General features: G+C 54.4%; 2 protein-coding genes across 6 annotated transcripts in view; both read right to left on the minus strand.

The window, feature by feature from the left end:
- Nucleotides 1-3,749: 3,749 nt before the first annotated feature.
- On the minus strand, nt 3,750-9,951 carry PCOLCE (procollagen C-endopeptidase enhancer). Its single transcript, XM_017886121.1, has 9 exons — nt 9,457-9,951; nt 8,468-8,576; nt 7,780-8,038; nt 6,779-6,903; nt 6,185-6,321; nt 5,074-5,288; nt 4,407-4,484; nt 4,123-4,293; nt 3,750-3,989 (listed from the first exon to the last, which is right to left on the minus strand). Exons 1-9 carry the CDS (start codon nt 9,756-9,758, stop codon nt 3,823-3,825), a joined length of 1,563 nt encoding a protein of 520 aa, XP_017741610.1. The 5' UTR covers nt 9,759-9,951; the 3' UTR covers nt 3,750-3,822.
- A 928-nt stretch (nt 9,952-10,879) lies between these two features.
- FBXO24 (F-box protein 24) overlaps nt 10,880-18,795 on the minus strand; it is a 16,129-nt gene continuing 8,213 nt past the window's right edge. For 4 of the 5 annotated variants that reach the window (XM_017886120.1, XM_017886118.1, XM_017886117.1 and 1 more), the window contains exons 6-10: nt 18,022-18,180; nt 17,344-17,465; nt 16,831-16,962; nt 11,810-11,980; nt 10,880-11,479 (exon numbers count right to left, since the gene is read on the minus strand). In XM_017886120.1, coding sequence (XP_017741609.1) covers nt 11,114-11,479; nt 11,810-11,980; nt 16,831-16,962; nt 17,344-17,465; nt 18,022-18,180 — 950 coding nt within the window. In that variant the 3' untranslated portion in view covers nt 10,880-11,113. The remainder of the gene's footprint in view (nt 11,480-11,809; nt 11,981-16,830; nt 16,963-17,343; nt 17,466-18,021; nt 18,181-18,795) is intronic. The other variant, XM_017886119.1, reaches the window with a different exon arrangement.

The raw sequence follows: 18,795 nt of genomic DNA on the forward strand, positions 1-18,795 counted from the left end.
GCTCTGCCGCCCAGGCTGGAGTGCAGGGCCAGATCCAGCTCACTGCAAGCTCGCCTCCATGGTTACGCAATTCCTCCTGCCTCAGCCCTCCCGAGTAGCTGGGACTACAGGCGTCCCCGCCACCTCGCCCGGCTAGTTTTTATTTTTTTTTTTTTTAGTAGAGACGGGTTCACCATGTTAGCCAGGATGGTCTCGATCTCCTGACCTCGTGAGTCGCCCGTCTCGGCCTCCCCAAAGCTGGGATTACAGGCTTGAGCCACCGGCTCCGGCCACAGATTTTGCTAATTTCAAACCCATGTTGTTCGAGTAATTATATATTTTAAAAAAGGATTTGCTAAACCTTCCACTTTAATTGCATCGAATCTTCAACTCCTTTTACAGCCTGGATAAGGTGAAGAATCTGGGTCTCTCCGGGCAACCAGTTAGCAGTGTAGCAAAGACAAAATTGATCTTACCGGAAAGTCTCCTCTGAACATGTTATGTAGAATTCCCGTGTTCTTTTTTTCTTTTTTTTTTTTTTTTTTTTTTTTTTTTGAGACGGAGTCTTGCTCTGTCGCCCAGGCTGGAGTGCAGTGGCCGGATCTCAGCTCACTGCAAGCTCCGCCTCCCGGGTTCGCGCCATTCTCCTGCCTCAGCCTCCCGGGTAGCTGGGACTACAGGCGCCGCCACCTCGCCCGGCTAGTTTTTTTTTTTTTTTTTGTATTTTTTAGTAGAGACGGGGTTTCACCGTATTAGCCAGGATGGTCTCGATCTCCTGACCTCGTGATCCGCCCGTCTCGGCCTCCCAAAGTGCTGGGATTACAGGCTTGAGCCACCGCGCCTGGCCCACATTTTTTTTTTTTTTTTTTTTTTTTTTTTTTTTGAGACAGTCTTGCTCTGTCACCCCAGGCTGGAGGGCAGTGGTGCAATCATAGCTCCCTGCAGTCGCCACCTGCTTGGTTGGGCTCAACCGATCCTCCCGCCTCAGCCTTCTGAGTAGCTGGGACTACAGGCGCGCGCCTCCACACCTGGCTAATTTCATTTGTTTTTTTTTTTAAGAGCACTTACAGTGATACATGACCTCCCATTTTATTGTTTCTCCTCCAGTAGAATGTTCTTCCCTTTCCACAAGAGCAGGGACTTTGTTTAGTTTTCTGTTGGATCTTTAGCACTTATGACAGTGCCTGCTATTTGGAATGAACGAATGAGTGACTAGGATGAACTTTGAGCAGAGATCTGACTGGATTTAGGAAGTGAGCCATGAGATATATCTATGGCAGAGAATTCTGGATAGAGGAAACAGCAAAGGCCTAAAACAGAAGTGTACTAGAAATGGGCAACAAGGCCTGGCGTGGTGGCTCATGCCTGTAATTCCAGCACTTTGGGAGGCCAAGGCAGGCAGATCACGAGGTCAGGAATTCGAGATCAGTCTGACCAACATAGTAAAACCCCATCTCTACTAAAAATACAAAATTAGCTGGGCGTGGTGGCACGTGCCGGTAGTCGCAGCTACTCAAGAGGCTGAGGCAGGAAAATCGCTTGAATTCGGGAGGTGGAGGTTGCAGTGAGCCAAGATAGCGCCACTGCACTCCAGCCTGGGCAACAGAGCGAGACTCCATCTCAAAAAAAAAAAAAAGGGCAACAAACTGTGAAGCTGCCAATGTGACTGGAACAGATGATACACAGGAGACAGTAGACATGAAGCTGTGAGGCAGGAGAGAGAATGCAGATGATATAGGGCCTTGAACCCTTGGTAAGACTTGGGAAGAGGCCGGGCGTGGTGGCTCAAGCCTGTAATCCCAGCACTTTGGGAGGCCGAGACGGGCGGATCACGAGGTCAGGAGATGGAGACCATCCTGGCTAACACGGTGAAACCCCGTCTCTACTAAAACTACAAAAAACTAGCCGGGCGACGTGGCGGCGCCTGTAGTCCCAGCTACCCGGGAGGCTGAGACAGGAGAATGGCGTGAACCCGGGAGGCGGAGCTTGCAGTGAGCTGAGATCCGGCCACAGCACTCCAGCCTGGGTGACAGAGCGAGGCTCCGTCTCAAAAAAAAAAAAAAAAAAAGACTTGGGAAGCTACAGGAAAGTTTTGAGTAAAGGAGGGACAAGATGTGACACATCAGCCGGGCATGGTGGTTCATGCCTGCAATTCCAGCACTTTGGGAGGCCAAGGTTGGGTGAATCACCTGAGGTTGGGAGTTCGAGACCAATCTTACCAACGCGGAGAAGCCCTGTCTCTACTAAAAATACAAAATTAGCCAGGCATGGTGGTGCACCCCTGTAATTCCAGCTACTCGGGAGGCTGAGGCAGGCGAATCACTTGAACCCAGGAGGCAGAGTTTGCAGTGAGCCGAGATTGCACCATTACATTCCATCCTGGGCAACAAGAGCGAAACTCCGTCTCAAAAAAAAAAAAAAAGTGACATATGTTCTTTTCTTTTTTATGTTATATTATTTTTTGAGATGGAATGTCACTCTGTTGCGCAGGTTGGAGTGCAATGGCATGATCTCAGCTCACTGCAGTCTCCACCTCTTGATTTCAAGCAATTCTTTTGCCTCAGTCTCCCGAGTAACAGGTGCGGCAACCATGCCCAGCTAATTTTTTGTATTTTTAGTAGAGACGGGCTTTCACCATGTTGGCCAGGCTGGTCTCAAACTCCTGACCTCAAGTGATCTGCCTGCCTCGGCCTCTCAAAGTACTGGGACTACAGGCGTGAGTCACCGCGCCCAGCCAAAATGTGACATATTTTCTTTTTACCTTTTTAGAGACAGAGTCTTACTCTGTTGCCTGGAGTACAGTGGTGTGATCATAGCTCACTGCAGCCTCAGAGTCCTGGGCTCAAGCACGCCTCCCACATCAGCCTCCTGAGTAGCTGGGACCACAGATGAGTACCATCACGCCCAGCTAATTATTTTTTGTAAAGACAGAATCTGGACATGTTGCCCAGGCTGATCTGAAACTTCTGACCTCAAGTGATCCTCCCACCTCAGCCTCTCAAAGTGCTGGGATTACAGGCATCAGCCACTGCACCTGGGCTGTGACTTACGTTCTTTTTTTTTTTTTTTTTTTGAGACAGGGTCTCACTGTGTTTCTCCAGGTGGAGTACAGTGGCATAGTCACAGCTCACTGCAGTCTTACCTCCCCGGATCAAGTGGTCCTTCCACTTCAACTTGAGTAGCTGGGACTACAGGTGTCCACCACCATGCCTGGCTAATTTTTGTATTTTTTTTGTGGAGAGGAGTTTTGCCATATTGCCCAGGCTGGTCTTAAACTCTTGGCTTCAGCAATCCTCCTGACTCAGCCTCCCATAGTGCTGGGATTACAGGTGTGAGCCACCACACCTGGTCACATTCTTAAAAGATTATTCTGTATAGCTGGGCGCGGTGGCTCAAGCCTGTAATCCCAGCACTTTGGGAGGCCGAGACGGGCGGATCACGAGGTCAGGAGATCGAGACCATCCTGGCTAACACGGTGAAACCCCGTCTCTACTAAAAAACACAAAAAAACTAGCCGGGCGAGGTGGTGGGCGCCTGTAGTCCCAGCTACTCCGGAGGCTGAGGCAGGAGAATAGCGTGAACCCGGGAGGCGGAGCTTGCAGTGAGCTGAGATCCAGCCACTGCACTCCAGCCTGGGTGACAGAACGAGACTCCATCTCAAAAAAAAAAAAAAAAAAGATTATTTTGTATAGTAAATATGTGTTGAATGAATGAATGAAAAGAAATCCTCAAGCTGGACCCCAATACCATAAGCATGGAGATCTGACCCCTTCCTCAGTTAAGAAACATTTATTTGGATAAGAAAGAAGGCCTGAGGGCTAGGGGCCGGGGCTGGCCTGGGTCTCAGTCCTGGGACTCAGCAGCCCGCACAGGTTGGGAGGGGCATTTCCTCTTGCTTAGGTTGGTGAGGATCTGGTCCTGGTTGGGCCGATGGAGAACCACAAAGCTCTCTGGAGGAAGGATGGGGCCTCTGTTCTCTTCCACCTGGCCCATCAGCAGATAACTGACTCCTGGAAGAAGGAGGGAGGGAGGGGTTGAGATCTCTTATTCTTGAGACCTGTCAGCAGGTCTCAAGATTCCACACCTTGATCATTTCAGTGTGGCTTAGCTCACCCCATCACCATTTCTCCACATCTCTGTTACCTTTCTTCAAGGGGGGGCACTGCTTGCAAGGCACGTAAAACTTCAGGGAGGTGCCAGTGGGTGGAGAAGGCAGGTCCAGTCCTCCAGTTTTATAAGCACCAATAAGACTGACAGTGACAGCGAGGCCCTCCCCTGGCTCCCGAACCATGGACTTCACCGTTGCAGTCACCACTGTGGGAGAATGGGAGTGAGAGATGAGGAGATGGGAGGTTCCAGACGGCAGGACTGGAACCAGAAGCGGGAGGTGGTTCGAGGAGCTGGAATGGGGTTGGGGGTGTTCTTACCCAGCCTGCTGGCACAGAAGTTGCTCTGCAAGGTGCCTGTCCGGCGGCACTGCTTTGGGCAGGTGACAGCGGGTGCATCTAGGAGGGAGGAGGGTGGAGGGCTCACTGAAGCCTCGACCTTCTCAAGCGATCCTCCCACTTCAGCCTCCCAAGTAGCTATGACCACATGCCTGGCTAATTTTTTTTTTTTTTTTTTTTTTTTTTTTTTAGACAGAATCTCACTCTGTAACCCAAGCTGGAGTGCAGTGGCACAATCTCGGCTCATTACAATCTCCACCTCCCAGGTCAAGCGATTCTCCTGTCTCAGCCTCCCGAGTAGCTGGGATTACAGGTGTGCACCACCACACCTGGCTAATTTTTGTATTTTTAGTAGAGATGGGGTTTCGCCATGTTAGCCGGGGTGGTCTTGAACTCCTGACCTCAGGTGATCTGCCCGCCTTGGCCTCCCATAGCGCTGGGATTACAGGCATGAGCCACCAGCCCAGCCTAATTTTTTTATTTTTGAAAAGACAGGGTCTTGCTATGTTGAACTCCTAGGCTTAAGTGATCCTCCTGCCTGGGCCTCCCAAAATGCTGGGATTACAGGTGTGAGCCACAGTGCAGGTCAGAACTTTTTGAAATGGCTCCCTTCAGTCTGTTTCCCCTTCCTCCCCCATCCCAGACTCACTGGGGGCTGAGGGAGTTTCCTCTGTTTTCTCCGGAGGTTGGGACTTGGGGGGCGGCTTGACTTTGGGCTCAGTTCCCGGTTTGGGGCTGGGCCCTTGCCCTTCTTTGGCAGTGCCCCGCCGCAGGGTCTTGTAGGAGGCTGAGAAGCCGTCAGCGGTGACGCTGAGATCTGAGACGAACTGGACGAGGAGTTCATTCCCTTCAGAGGAGATGGAGCTGCGGGTGGCCACCGAGCATTGGGAGAAGTGTCAGGGCGGGTGTGCACCACACTCGTCTCAGCCCCGTGATTTTTTTTCTTTTTTTTTTTGAGACGGAGCCTCACTCTGCCACCCAGGCTGGAGTGCAGTGGCGCCATCTCGGCCATTCTCCTGTCTCAAGCCTCACGAGTAGCTGGGACTACAGGTGCCTGCTACCATGCCCGGCTAATTTTTTTGTAGTTTTTAGTAGAGACGGGGTTTCACCGTGTTAGCCAGGATGGTCTCGATCTCCTGACCTCGTGATCCGCCCGCCTCGGCCTCCCAAAGTGCAGGGATTACAGGCGTGAGCCACCGCGCCCGGCCCCCGTGACCTTTTTTGTTTGTTTGTTTGTTTGAGACAGGGTCTCACTTTGTCTCCCAGGCTTGAGTGCAGTGGCTCCATCTCGGCTCACTGCAGCCTTGACTTTCTGGGTTCAAGTAATCCTTCTGCCTCAGCCCCCCCAAGTTGCTGGGACTACAGGCACGCCACCATGCCCAACTAATTATTTTGTATTTTTAGTACAGACAGGGTTGCGCCATGTTGCCCAGGCTGGTCTCGAACTCCTAAGCTCAGGTGATCCTCCAGCTTCGGCCTCCCAAAGTGCTATGATTACAGGCATGAGCCACTACGCCTGGTCCGGTGGCCTTTTAACTTCGTCCCCCGACTTCGCAGAGCCCCACTCGCCTCTCTATCCCCAGACTCCAGACCCAGGGCCAAATCTTCTTTTTGCCTGGCCTGGAACCTGCTCCCCTCGCCGGTTTGGAGCCCTGGGGTTCAGATCCCGTCCCTTCAGTTGAACCCCGCCCCTCCAAACAGCCGCTTGCGCGCGGTCCCCCCACTCTCTCACCCGGACTGGCCCAGGTCCCGCCCCTCACCCCGGGACTGCGTCACCACAGAACTTCCCCAGCCTCCGGGAGTCGTCGCTCACGGCTCCGTTGAACACGCTGACCGAGTCGTAGCGGCAGTAGGTGTCCGGCTCCAGGTCAAATTTCTCGAAGGTCAGCGCGATGACCTGGTGGCGGGTGGAGGCGGGGACTGCGCGGTGGGACACCCCTCGGCGCCTGCACCTCATCTACTGGATGCCTTCGGCAGCCCCTTCTCCCACCTCCCGCGTCCCCTGGGCCCCCTCCTGAAGGCGTTCACACCACAGCACGCAGGACCACACACACCCATGGGACCCTGCAGGGGCGTCGGTCGTCGTCGTTGGCAAGGTCAAGTCCTGGCGCACTCACAAGTGACAGACCCGCTTGTTATACCAGGACCCTGGTACCTCACTCTCCTGAGACTTGTCTCAGTTGCAATTTTTACATTTTCGTTTGCGTGCATGCAAGGGTTGGGGCTGTTTTGGGGGCCCACCAGCGCAAGCGCAGTGCTCGGGACACAGCAGATGTTCAATAAATATTTGCTGGCTGCAAGCTGGAGGGCGCCGCCTGGGTCCCCTAGAGCAGCCCGGGGAGGAGGGTCGGTACCTGATCCGGAGGTGCGATGATGTGCCAGGTACAGCTGATGCCCGGGGGGTAATCGGACTCGGGCCAGTTGGGCGTGGTCAGGGTTCCCTGGGCCTTCTCCAGCCGCCCCCCGCAAAATTGGTGCTCTGGGGAGGGGAGAGAGGAGCGGGGGTGGGGGGCGGTGGAGACCCTCGGTCAGCTCGAGGAGAGCTCTAGGCTGGGAGCCCCGGCAGGCAGCTCGGATGTCTGGGGCTCAGGATGAGGGGACGAGAAGAAGGGGAGGTAAGACGGGGGCAGGTTAGCAGAGAGCGGCCGGGAGGAGCGCAGCTTGGGGAAGTCTGGGGCCGCAGGGCGCACTGGCGGGCGGTGGAAGCGGGAGGAGGAACTGGCTGGACGCCCCCTTCTGGCCCCTCCCCGACCCGCGGCCGCACCGCGCCTCTTCCCCTAGGAGATCCCATCTCCCCGGCCCTGCAGCAGAGTCCCCTTTCAGGCTAGAGAGGGTGTCCTCGACTTGGGGCACAGCCCCTGAGGCCCCCTTTAGGGAGGTCCCCACCTGAAACATTGCAAGGGAGACTTCTGCCGCCAGGAGGGGGTGATGGGACCGCAATCGGGAGCCCAGGGCTGAGTGTAGGGGGGCCCCCCCGGGTCGGAGGAACCTAGTCCCCCCAGCCCTAGGGTGCCCCCTCGCGCCCGTCGGAGGGAGCCCGATTGCGGACGGGGGCGGGCAGTTACTCACCGTCCCAGTAACCCCAGGCCGCCCATTCCACCCGCGGGTCGGTGACCCATTTCCGCCTCGCGCCTGGGGGGGGCCCTGGAAGAGGGGATGGGTGGGTGCGGGAGGAGGGGAGAGAAGACGGGGAGGAGGGACTGAAGGGGCGGTTAGTGAGGAAAATTGGTCAGGGAGGTAAGGCGCCCTAGGCGCTGGGGCGCGGGGTGGGCGGGGCAGAGGTTAGGGCTGGGGGCCGGACTGCGCCCGGGGCGGGGCCTGGAGGGGGGGAAAGCGGAGGTGAGGGAGTTCTCACCAGTGCCCGAGGTGGCCCGCCCGCTGTACCAGAGCAGGAAGCCTCGTCCTCCTGTGCCCTCATCCGCCGTCATCCTCAGGGTCACCTGGTTGCCGGGGGCGACTAGGGGCGCAGGCCGGAAGGTCCCGCAAAAGCGTCCGAGCCGCTGGCCAGAAGTCCCAGACCCAGCGAAGACCTCCAGAGCATCGTAGCGGCAGGCGGGGTGCAGCTCCAGGTCGAAGACTCGGAATGAGAGGGACACAGTCTGACCCTCGGGGACCTGATAGCGGGGACAGAGGCGGGGACCCACAGAATCAGGCCCCACACAACCCAGCCAGAGGGCAACTCCCCTGCCCCAAGCGTTTCTTGCAGAAACGGACCGAACGGGAAGAGGCCCCCATGCGGGTGTAGGGCAGAGGGGCTGGTCTCTGCAGCTCTGCTGGTGGCCTGTGCAGGGCACAAGAGCTGAGGCTTTGGAAGAGGAGGGAGGGCCGGGGACTGGAGAATGAGGATTTGCGGGAAGGGTTAAGAGGGTGCTTGTTACGGTGGGAATGATGCCTTTAGTGACAGAGGGAAGACACTTGGAGCTGCCCCAGGTTGAGAAGGTGGTGCGGAGGACTGGGGGTGAGGGCCTGGGGGCGGTCCCTTCGCAGTCAGGCCTTTGCCTCTGAGACTTTGACAAGGGGTAGTGCCCAGAGGGGCTTCTCACCGTTATGGTCCAGATGCACTCCTTATTAGGGGGGTAGAGGTTGGGGAACCCCTCACTTGCCACGTAACCTGATTCCCCCTTCACATCCCCTCCGCACAGGAACACGGGTCTGGAGAACAGAAAAGGGGTCAGGAAAGAGCAGGGACGGGTGGGACGGGGGGAGCACTGGCAAGATGGGGATGAGGTGATGAGGATGAAACTCCAAGAAGGGAAGCTGGGGGATGAAATGGAAAGGCCTTGAGAGACCTGGGGCAGCTTCCACCAGCCAGGACAGGGCTGGGGTGTCCCAGACTCCCACAAAGATAAGGGAAAAGTGGGTCTGGCAACTCGACCATCCCTCCAACCCCCAGAGTCCCCACCCCCACCCCAACAGGAATTCCCGGAATCCTCCTCAGCCCCCCTTCCTGACTCCCCCCTCACTCTGCCTGGCAGTCCAGGGACAGGAGCCGCCTAACTACTTCCAGATGTGGACACAGCCACGAGGCGGTGGGGGGGAGGGGGTGGAGAGATGGAGGGAGCTGCAGTGGCGATGGCCCTCTGATTGAACCTGGAGGCCAGGCTCCCCGAGCTCCTCACCTTAGCCCTGCCCCTGTTCCAAACTGCTTTAGAATCTGACTCTCAAGTCTCCACTCGCTGGCCCCTCCTCCCTCTAAATCCCTCTCGAATTCCTTCCTGGAATCCAGCTACCAGGCAAGTTCAGGAGCTTGGCTCTCTCTTGGGTTCTATGGGGGGGGCCAAGGATATGGGTGGGTGGGGAGACTTAAGAGACCAGAGGACGAAGGTGGGGGAATGGGAGCAGTGGTGGCCTGCAGGAGATCAAGGTCTTACAGCAGATGGGGAGGATTTGGGGGCCAGAGAAGGGTGAGGCAGTGGGAAATCTGGGGAGTGGTGTGTCAGCAAGGGAACCCAAAATATCCCCAGGCATAACGCCTCAGGAATCAGGGGTCTGAAGTTCACTGGAGCTGTCTGGAAGATGCCAAGAGACCTACCTGGTGTAGTTGGGGGTCTGGCCCTGGGCAAAAGGCAGCAGGGCCCAGGCAGTGAGGAGGGGCCCCAGGAGGGAGGCTGTGGCTGCAGGCAGCATGGCCCCGGGGAAAGAGGCAGAGGTCCTCAAGACAGAGGCAGCAGCTGAATTTTGCAGAGCAGCAGCAGCGGTGGCGGCAGCAGCAGGATAATCAGCGCCAGATGGGGCAGCCTCGGGTGTGTGGGCGTGGGGACTGGCCAGTGGGGCGGGCGGTGGGGAAGGCGGGACAGTGGTGTGTCCTGGGACCTCTCTAGGTCTAGGACACATAAATGTTGACCTAAGAAGAGGGAGGAGCAGTGAGGGGCAGAGGCCGTCTCCCAGGCCTCAAGTAACGTCATTGGGAACCCCACTCTGTCCACTGAGGGAGTATCTCCGGGACCTTCTGAGGACTCACTAGTCCCCATCCTCCCCTAGCCCCTGCTTCCTCAGCTTAGGAGCCCTCATTGCTTACTCCCTGCCTGACCACCCCTGCCAGCTCATTTTCCAGTTCTTTTTTTTTTTTTTTTTCTTTTTTTGAGACAGAGTCTCATTCTGTGACCCAGGCTGGAGTGCAGTGGCACGATCTTGGCTCACTGCAACCTTCGCCTCCCGGGTTCAAGCAATTTTTGTGCCTCAGCCTCCCAAGTAGCTGGGACTACAGGCGCATACCTCCACACCTGGCTAATTTTTGTATTTTTAGTAGACAGGGTTTCAGCATGCTGTCCAGGCTGGTCTCGAACTCCTAGCCTCAGGTGATCCACCCGCCTTGGCCTCCCAAGCTGATGGGATTATAGGCGTAGCCACCACGCCTGGCCTCCACTTCAAATCTCTATTGCCTTCTCTCCAGGCCTGGGCCAGACAAGGCCAAGGAGAAGGAATTCTCACCCATGACCTCTTCCAACTACTTGAAGGTACAGGAAGCAAGGCGGGAGGCATGGGATGTAGATGAAAGGAGTGTCCTTGTTACTGAGAAAGAGGTGGAAGGAGTAGAAAATAGAGCCCAAACCTGGGAGGTAAACAGAAGGAAGAGAGGAGGGGGCTGGCTTCAGGCTGAATCGAGATGGGTGGGAAGCTTTTGGGGGTCAAGAGGAACTGGCTGCCTCAGGATGGGACAAGTCTAATGGACAGGGTACCCCAGGGGGGTAGCCAAGAGCATCTGTGCTAGAGTTGTTCCAGAAAGTAGGGCCAGGACTTCCCAGTCCAAACGACCAGGTGGGCTCTTGGGAGCGAGGAGTGGACAGCAATGTGAAGAGTTCAGGCAGCATCAGCTCCGCTGCACCTGAGACCTGGAGCTGCTTCTGTTGCCTGCCCCTGCCTGGGCTCCTGCCCACCCGCACCCACCATGCCGGGCAGCAGACCTCCATCCCTGCCCGTCCCTGCCAGCCTTCCACCAGGCCTCCACACCAGGCCTCACTGCAGCCTTTTATTCTATCCATCAAATCTCTTGTCCATGATAGTCAGGTTGGGGGCCCCTCCTGGGCAGCCCCCTGAACATTTTACAAAACAATTCCCTGCCTTACCCTGGTTAGCGGTCCCCACCCCCTAGCAACCCCTTCCCACATGCATGCACACAGTGGTCATTGCTCCTTAGTCCCTGGCCTGGGGCCAGACTCCCTCCAGGGACTAGGCTAGCATGAGGGGGATTAGGTCTCAGGGGCTGGGGGCCCTACAGCACCCCCGCCTCCCTCAGCCTTCTGCAGCATGTCCAGGGCCTCCCAGAAGAAGTCCTTCTGTGCGGCCATCAGGGGCATCCACCCTACGATCTCCTTCATCTTCTCCATGCGGTCCTGCAACGTGTGGCAACTGTGGATCTGGCTGAGGTACTCCTCGCAGGCCTGGGCCGTCCCCCCGGGGTCCTGGGGTGCTCCGGTCCCCAGGCTGGACTCAGGAGTCCCCACCACCCTGCTGGCCGGCAAGTCACGATAGGGGGTGTGCTGCTCAATGTCGTGGCTGGACAGGATGTATAGGCACTCCCTGGTGGCACAGAGGGCGCAGGCACACAGAGGGACCTTGGAGGAGGAGAGAAAGGGGCATGGCTGAGTGGTACTTTCCTTGCAGGGGTTCCCAGGGAGCCTGGGCTAATCTGCCTATTGCATTCTTCCCTCTCACACCAGCCCTGAGCCTGCTAAGTCCCAGGGGTGTGAGAGGTTGGGCAAGGCCAGCATAGTCTGCTAAGGTAGAAAGCAGAGTGTGGTGTGAGGCAGAGGAGGGAGGTGGGGTGATGCTAGGGAAATGGGACCCCCTGGGTCCCTGCAGGAGCCCCAGCTACAGCCTTGTGGGCTTCCTGGCTTATGACTCTCGTCTTCCCTGGGTGCCCGCTCCCCTGACCCCGCTCTGACCTTGACTTGGAGCTTGACGAAGGAGGCACTCCCCTTGGGCCAGCCTGGGAGGCGGCCCCCAGCCCCACAGCCGCAGCCCAGCAGCTCCTTGCTGAACTCTGAGCTCTGGCTCAGCACCAGAGAGTGGTTGAGGCCACACCACAGGGTGATGGGCCGCTGCAGGTAACGAACCTGGGGACACACAGCCAGGGGCCCTGAGCGGGGAGCACCAAGGGACTGGGGGGCTGGGGTGGGAAAAGGTTGACTGGAAGGCTCGGGGCAGAATGTGAACTGGGGAGGAGGAAATGGGAGCCAGCACTGCCCCACGCCCCAGGTCTGCCCTGCTGACCCCTGCAGCCCCCATACTCTAACTGGTCACATAGAGTCTTGCACTTCTCTTGGTACCTCATCTATGCCCCCCAGAAAATGAGCTCCTTGCCTGAGCCCAGGGCCTGCTGTGGTGTACCCCTCATTTTCAGCCCACCCATCTGTGCCAGTCCAGGCTCTCATCCTGCCTGCCAGCCTCAGGGAGACTTGCTCCTTGTGCAACTCCAGGTTAGCCTCCAACACCACCCTGAGGAAGGACTTTCCTTCCACTATCCCTCCCTTCCTGCTCTACTATTGTCTGTCCTTCCTTCCTTCCTTCCTTCCTTCCTTCCTTCCTTCCTTCCTTCCTTCCTTCCTTCCTTCCTTCCTTCCTTCCTTTCTTTCTCTTTCTTTCTTTTTCCTCCCTTCCTCCCTCCCTCCCTTCCTTCCTTCTTCCTTCTTTCTTTTCTTTTTTTTTTTTTGACACAAAGTCTGACTCCGTTGCTTAGGCTGCAGTGCGGTAGTACGATCTCGGCTCACTGCAACCTCTGCCTCCTGGGTTCAAGCGATTCTCCCACCTCAGCCTCCCAAGTAGCCAGGACTACGGGTCCCTGCCACCACGCCCATCTAATTTTTGTATTTTTAGTAGAGACGGGGTTTACGCCATGTTGACCAGGCTGGTCTCGAACTCATGACCTCAGGTGATCTGCCTGCCTTGGCCTCCCAAAGTGCCAGGATTACAGGCGTGAACCACTGCGCCTGGCCTCCACTCTAGTATTTTTATTTTCTATTTTCTTTTTTTAGAGATGGGGTCTCATTCTGTTGCCCAGGCTGAAGTGCAGTGGTGCAATCATAGCTCACTGCAGCCTTGAACTCCTGGGCTCAAGCTATCTTTCCACCTCAGCCTCCTGAGTAGCTGGGACTACAGGCATGTGCCACCACACCCGGCATGTGCTTATAATTTTGAAATTTAAAATTTTTAAATTGTCTATAGAGATTGTGTCTCACTATGTTGCCCATGGTGATCTTGAACTCCTGGCCTCCCACTTCAGCCTCTACCATTTTTTTTTTTTTTTTGTGGAGACAGAGTCTCGCTCTGTTGCCCAAGCTGGAGTGCAGTGGCACGATCTCAGTTCACTGCAGCCTCTGTCTCTCCGCTTCAAGCAATTCTCCTGCCTCAGCCTCCTGAGTAGCTGGGACTATGGGTGCACGCCACCACGCCCGGCTAATTTCTTTTGTATTTTAGTAGAGATGGGGTTTCACCGTGTTGCCCAGGCTGGTCTCAAACTCCTGGGCTCAGGAAATCCACCTGCCTTGGCCTCCCAAAGTGCTAGGATTACAGGTGTGAGCCACTGCGCTCGGCCTAGCATTTTCAACTTATCACATAATTCTTTTCCAAAATGGCCACCCTGTTTTTGAAAAAAAACGCTTCTACTTGCTTCCTGCTGCTTCCTGCCTCTCTCTCTTAAGCAGCAGAGTTGGTTACATGACCAATCTGAGGTTGACCACATTACTGTTCCTTCCCACAGCCAGTCTTTCCAGCACCTCCCTGGGATCTGGCTTTTTTCTTTACTACATTACTGACATGCTCTTTCTAGAGGCACTTGCCCTCTCAGCGGCTAAATCCCAGGGCCTCTTCTACCCCCTCATTCTCCTGAGCCTGAGCACTTTATTTTTTTATTTTATTTATTTATTTTAATTTTTTTATTTTTTTATTTTTTTTGAGACGGAGTCTTGGAAAAGTTTCTTGGGCTCGTTTGCCAAACCCCCAGGCTGGAAGTTTGGCAGTGGGCCGGGATTCTCAGGCTCCACTGCAAAAGCTCCCGGGCCTTCCCGGGGGTTTTACGCCATTTTCCTTTTCCTGGGCCTTCAAGGGGGGGGGCCCTCGCGCCGAGTAGGGCTGGACTACAGGCGCTGCCTCGTCCGCCCGGCTCTAGGTTTTTGTATTTTTTAAGTAGAGGGGGACAGGGTTTCACCCGTATTAGCCCCAGGGGGGATGGGGTCCTCCGAAATTCTCCTGACCTCGTGAATCCGCCCGGGGTTTCCGGGCCCTTTCCCAAAAAGTTTGGCTTGGGATTACCAGGCTTTGAAGCCACCGCCGCGCCGGGGCGAAGCCACTTTAATTCTGAAGACACTGACAAGTAATTTATGGTCATTCTAGAAAAAATATGAAACACTGGCAAGCAAAAAATTAATTTTAAAATCATTGGAAATCCCACTATCTACTATTAATATCTTGCTAGATATTCTTCACTGTTGGCTAAACAAACAAATACATATAAGTTGTATATTTTTCATTTTTTAGAGATAGAGTCTCAGTGTCACCCAGGCTGGAGTGCAGTGGTGATCACACTTCACTGCAGCCTCTAACTCCTGGCCTCAAGCAATCCTCCTGTCTCAGCCTCCTGAGTAGCTGGGATTACAGATGCCAGCCACCATGATGGGCCAGTTGTGTATTTTTAAACAAAAAATGGGATGAGCCAAGGTGTGGTGGGTCACACCTGTAATCCCAGCACTTCAGGAGTCTGAGGTGGGAGGATTGCTTAAAGCCATGAGTTCAGTATAAGCCTGGGCAACACAGCAAGACCCTGTCTCAAAAAAAAAAATTATCTGGGCATAGTGGCACATTCCTGTAGTCCTAGCTGCTTGGGAGGTTGAGGCAGGAGGATCTCTTGAGCCCTGGAGTTGGAAGCTGCAGCGAGCTACAATTGTGCCACTGCACTCCAGCTTGGGAAACAGCAAGACCCTGTCTCAAAAAAGTAATAATAAAAATAAAAGAGGCCGGGTGTGGTGGCTTATGCCAGTAATCCCAGCACTTTGGGAGGCCAAGGTGTGCAGATCACCTGAGGTCAGGAGTTCGAGACCAGCCTGGCCAACATGGTAAAACTCCGTCTCTATTAAAAATACAAAAATTAGCTGGCCATGGTGGTGGACGCTGTAATCCCATCTACTTGGCAGACTGAGGCAGGAGAATCACTTGAACCTGGGAGGCAGAGGTTGCAGTGAGCTGAGATCGTGCCATTGCACTCCAGCCTGGGAAACACAGCAAGACTCCACCTTGAAAATGAAATAAAAATAAAATAAAATAAATGGTACTATATAAACCATTTCATAAAAGTTTTTTTTCACCTAAAAATATGGTATGACTATCTTTTCCATGTCAGTAGTAAATGTATCTTACATTGTCACACCGTCAATTAACCCTGGCACCCACCCCATTTGGAACTTCCTTCTCATGTGGCTTCTGGGACAGTGTTAGAGGGGTGCATGGCCTATTTTAGAGGCACCTCTTCTTCGTCCCCTGCCTACCACGGGGCCTACTTTTCAGAGTTGCTTTTCAGTCTCTACTTCTGTCCATTCAACCATGTTCCCAGGTAGTATCTAATTGCCAGCTAGACGTTTCCAACTGAGTGTGGTTTTTGTTTTGTTTTGTTTTGTTTTGTTTGGAGACAGAGTCTCTCTCTGTCACCCAGGCTGGAATGCAGTGGCACGATCTCGGCTCACTGCAACCTCCGCCTCCCAGGCTAAAGCAATTCTCATGCCTCAGACTCCTGAGTAGCTGGGACTACAGGCGCCTGCCACCACATCTGGCTAATTTTTGTATTTTTTCTAGAGGCAGGGTTTCTCCATGTTATCCAGGCTGATCTCATGGGATTATAGGTGTGAGATATCATCTTTCTTCCAGAGCCATCTCTGTCTTATGCCCCTCTCTTCTACATCTAATCAGTTTTGAGGCCCTATTCATTTTCTTCCCAAATCAAATAGCTCCTGTATCCATTCCTTCCCATTCTCGCTGCAGCGCCAGACCCTTGTCTCAAGTGCTGCCATCACTCAGCAGCCTCCTGGCGGGTTCCCTGCCTTGGCCTCCTCTGCACAAGGCTCCTGACATGTTCTCAGTCACCTCTTGGGGGTTGCCTTCTCCCATTCCAGAACCTGCAGTGACTCTTCCCCAGATCTACATCTTTCTAGGCGTGTGCCCACCTGTACCACCTCATACCTCAGTGATTCCCAAGATGCCTTCTGTGCTTTAGTAAGACCCGTCTTGTCACTGTCCCAGGTATGTGCAAGTTTCGTGCCTATCCCTCTTCCTTATCACACAAAATGCCTTCTCTATCCCTACCTAAGTCTTATGTAACCCACGAGGCCCTGCTCACATCTTTTTTTTTAGATGGAGTCTCGCTGTGCTGCCCAAGCTGGAGTTCAGTGGCACGATCTCAGCTTACTGCAACTTCAGCTTCCTGGGTTCAGGAGACTCTCCTGCCTCAACCTCCTGAGTAGCTGGGATTGCAGGCATGTGCCACCACAGCCAGCTAATTTTTTATATTTTTGGTAGAGACGGGGTTTCACCATGTTGGCCAGATGGTCTCGATCTCAACCTCAAGTGATCCGCCCACCTTGGCCTCCCAAAGTGCTGGGATTACAGGGGTGAGCCTCTGCACCAGGTCCCTGCTCACATCTTACCTCTTCTAGAAGTTACTCTAGCCTGCCCAGGTCACCCACTCTATCCCTTCACTAAATTCCTACTGCATTTACAGTATGCACTGCACAGAATGGACCTCATAGTGCCAACCCTGGGTAAGACCTGGGGCAGTACCACTGACATTACATGTTGATTGGCTTAACTTCCCAGAGGAGCAGAATCTGGATTCTATGGAAGCAGGAGAAGTGGACATATCTGGGGGTTAGGGAATTGGAGGAAAGGGGTTGGGATGAGAGTTGCTGGGAAACAGTCTCACCTGTGTGGGTTCCCCTCGGTCCATTTTGTCCCCTGTTCCTAGCTGCCCGTATCTGTTATTTCCTTGCATGAAGATTCGGCCAAATTCATCCACCAGGCCAAGGTGATTGTAGCCAAGAGCACAGAATAGGATCTAGCATGCAAGATAGAAAGGGGATAGGCATTCCATTCCCTCCAGAGGAACTCTGAGTTCCAGAGTCTCCCAGCCACTAACCTGCCATCCCCAGCTGATCTCTTTCTAGATATAATATATAATATATTATATATATATACACATATATTTTAGAGATGGGGTCTCACTATGTTGCCCAGGCTGGTCTAAGCTCCTGAGCGCAAGCAATCCTCCCTCCTCAGCCTCCCTCCGCACCCAGCCCTCAGCTGATCTCTTTTGGCATACCTCTCCCTGGGGATCCCCTGCCCCTCTGGATCAATCATTTGATTCCTATAATACTTCAGACCTTTCAAACCCTACAGCCCCACCCCTCTGGTTGGCCCCATCCCTCCAGGAGCTTACCTTGGCAGGCAGTGAGAGAGCCAGCGGCATCTGCTGGTCCAGGGGGTCAAAGGCTTGAAGAGTCCCAAAGAGATCGCGATACACCCCTGGGGTATGCACCTCAAAATACACTCCCCCCTGGTCTGGGGGGTCAGGAGCCCTCAGCTCAGCAGCTTTGGGCACCCATTTCCTAGGGATAAGGCCCCACCTGGGATGAAAGCTACAAGATCCAAGGAGTCTCAAACCCACTAGGAATGCATCAACTATGATGCCTGGGAACTGAAAACACATCTTTTGAGACTAAGCCTCGCTCGGTCGCCCACGCTGGAGTGAAGTGGCACGATCTCAGGTCACTGCAACCTCTACCTCCTGGTTCAAGTGATTCTCCTGCCTCAGCCTCTGGCGTAGCTGGGATTACAGGCGCCTGCCACCACACCCAGCTCATTTTTGTATTTTTAGTAGAGATGGGTTTTCGCCATGTTGGCCAGGCTGGTCTTGAACTCCTGACCCCAGATGATCCACCTGCCTTCCCAAAGTGATGAGATTACAGGCAAGAGACACGATGCCAGCCCTAAACACATCTTTTCACTAGGATGCCCTCAGGGGTTGACCATCCAGCTAGAGTAAGGACGAGGGCTGTCAGTGTTTGGAGGGTCTAACCAAGGCTGGGGGCTTGAGCTAGGGGGAGGTGGTTCATACCCGTGACGTAGAGGGTGCTGCTCTGATTGGAAGTCATGCAGGCCACGCGCAGGTGAGGCAGGTAGTGGGACACCTTCCTCAGGGCCAGCTGAACCGTGTAGGAGCGTGGCTGGTCCAGCTGGGTCTCATTCACTACCAAAGAGTAGATCTTTCCTTCCTCTGGGGGCAGGGGAAGCAGACAATTAGTTGGGGAGGGGATTCTCCAATACCCACATAAACATCCCAAGAGATTCCCTAGGCTCTATGGGTGACACATTTACTGCCCTAGAGTGGGGCTGGAAGAAAAAGGGTGAGAAAGAAATAAGGGAAGAGTGACCCCAAGTCCCCCAGACTCCAGTTCCCACCATAAATCAGGGAAGTATTTCAGCATGAGAGATGAGCGGAGAGAAAAATCTAGCAGATTTGTTAGAATCCGATTTGAGTGAGAGGTCTGGGGATTGAGGGCCCTGCCTGGCATTCAGAAGTGTAGAGGTGATCAAGTGTGGTGGCTCACACCTGTAATCCCAGCACTTTGGGAGGCCAGGGCAGGAGGATCACTTGAGGCCAGGAGTTTGAGACCAGCCTGGGCAACATAGCAAGCCCCCCCCCCCATCTCCTACCCTGCTCCAAAAAAGAAAAAAAAAATTAAGAAAAAGCCTAGAGGGTTTCAGGCCTGGGGATGTGGTTAAGTATAAAGGACACTGGGAAAGTAGGGAGCAGTTTGGAGTATAGTGAGGTGCTTGGCATGGAAGCTGGGGAGATCTGATTTTTTTTTTTTTTTTTTTTTTTTTTTTT

This window comes from Rhinopithecus bieti, unplaced genomic scaffold, assembly GCF_001698545.2.
Source record: "Rhinopithecus bieti isolate Rb0 unplaced genomic scaffold, ASM169854v2 scaffold_14454, whole genome shotgun sequence".
In the NCBI taxonomy this organism is placed as follows: domain Eukaryota; kingdom Metazoa; phylum Chordata; class Mammalia; order Primates; family Cercopithecidae; genus Rhinopithecus; species Rhinopithecus bieti.

Excerpts from the sequence above, each read along its gene's own strand:
- PCOLCE (XM_017886121.1), bottom strand. The coding sequence starts at position 9,758 with ATGTGTCCTAGACCTAGAGAGGTCCCAGGACACACCACTGTCCCGCCT. Across the intron at positions 4,294-4,406 it reads CTTCTGTGCCAGCAGGCTGG|TGGTGACTGCAACGGTGAAG; the intron begins GTAAGAACACCC and ends ATTCTCCCACAG. Across the intron at positions 3,990-4,122 it reads GTGCCCCCCCTTGAAGAAAG|GAGTCAGTTATCTGCTGATG; the intron begins GTAACAGAGATG and ends TCCTTCTTCCAG.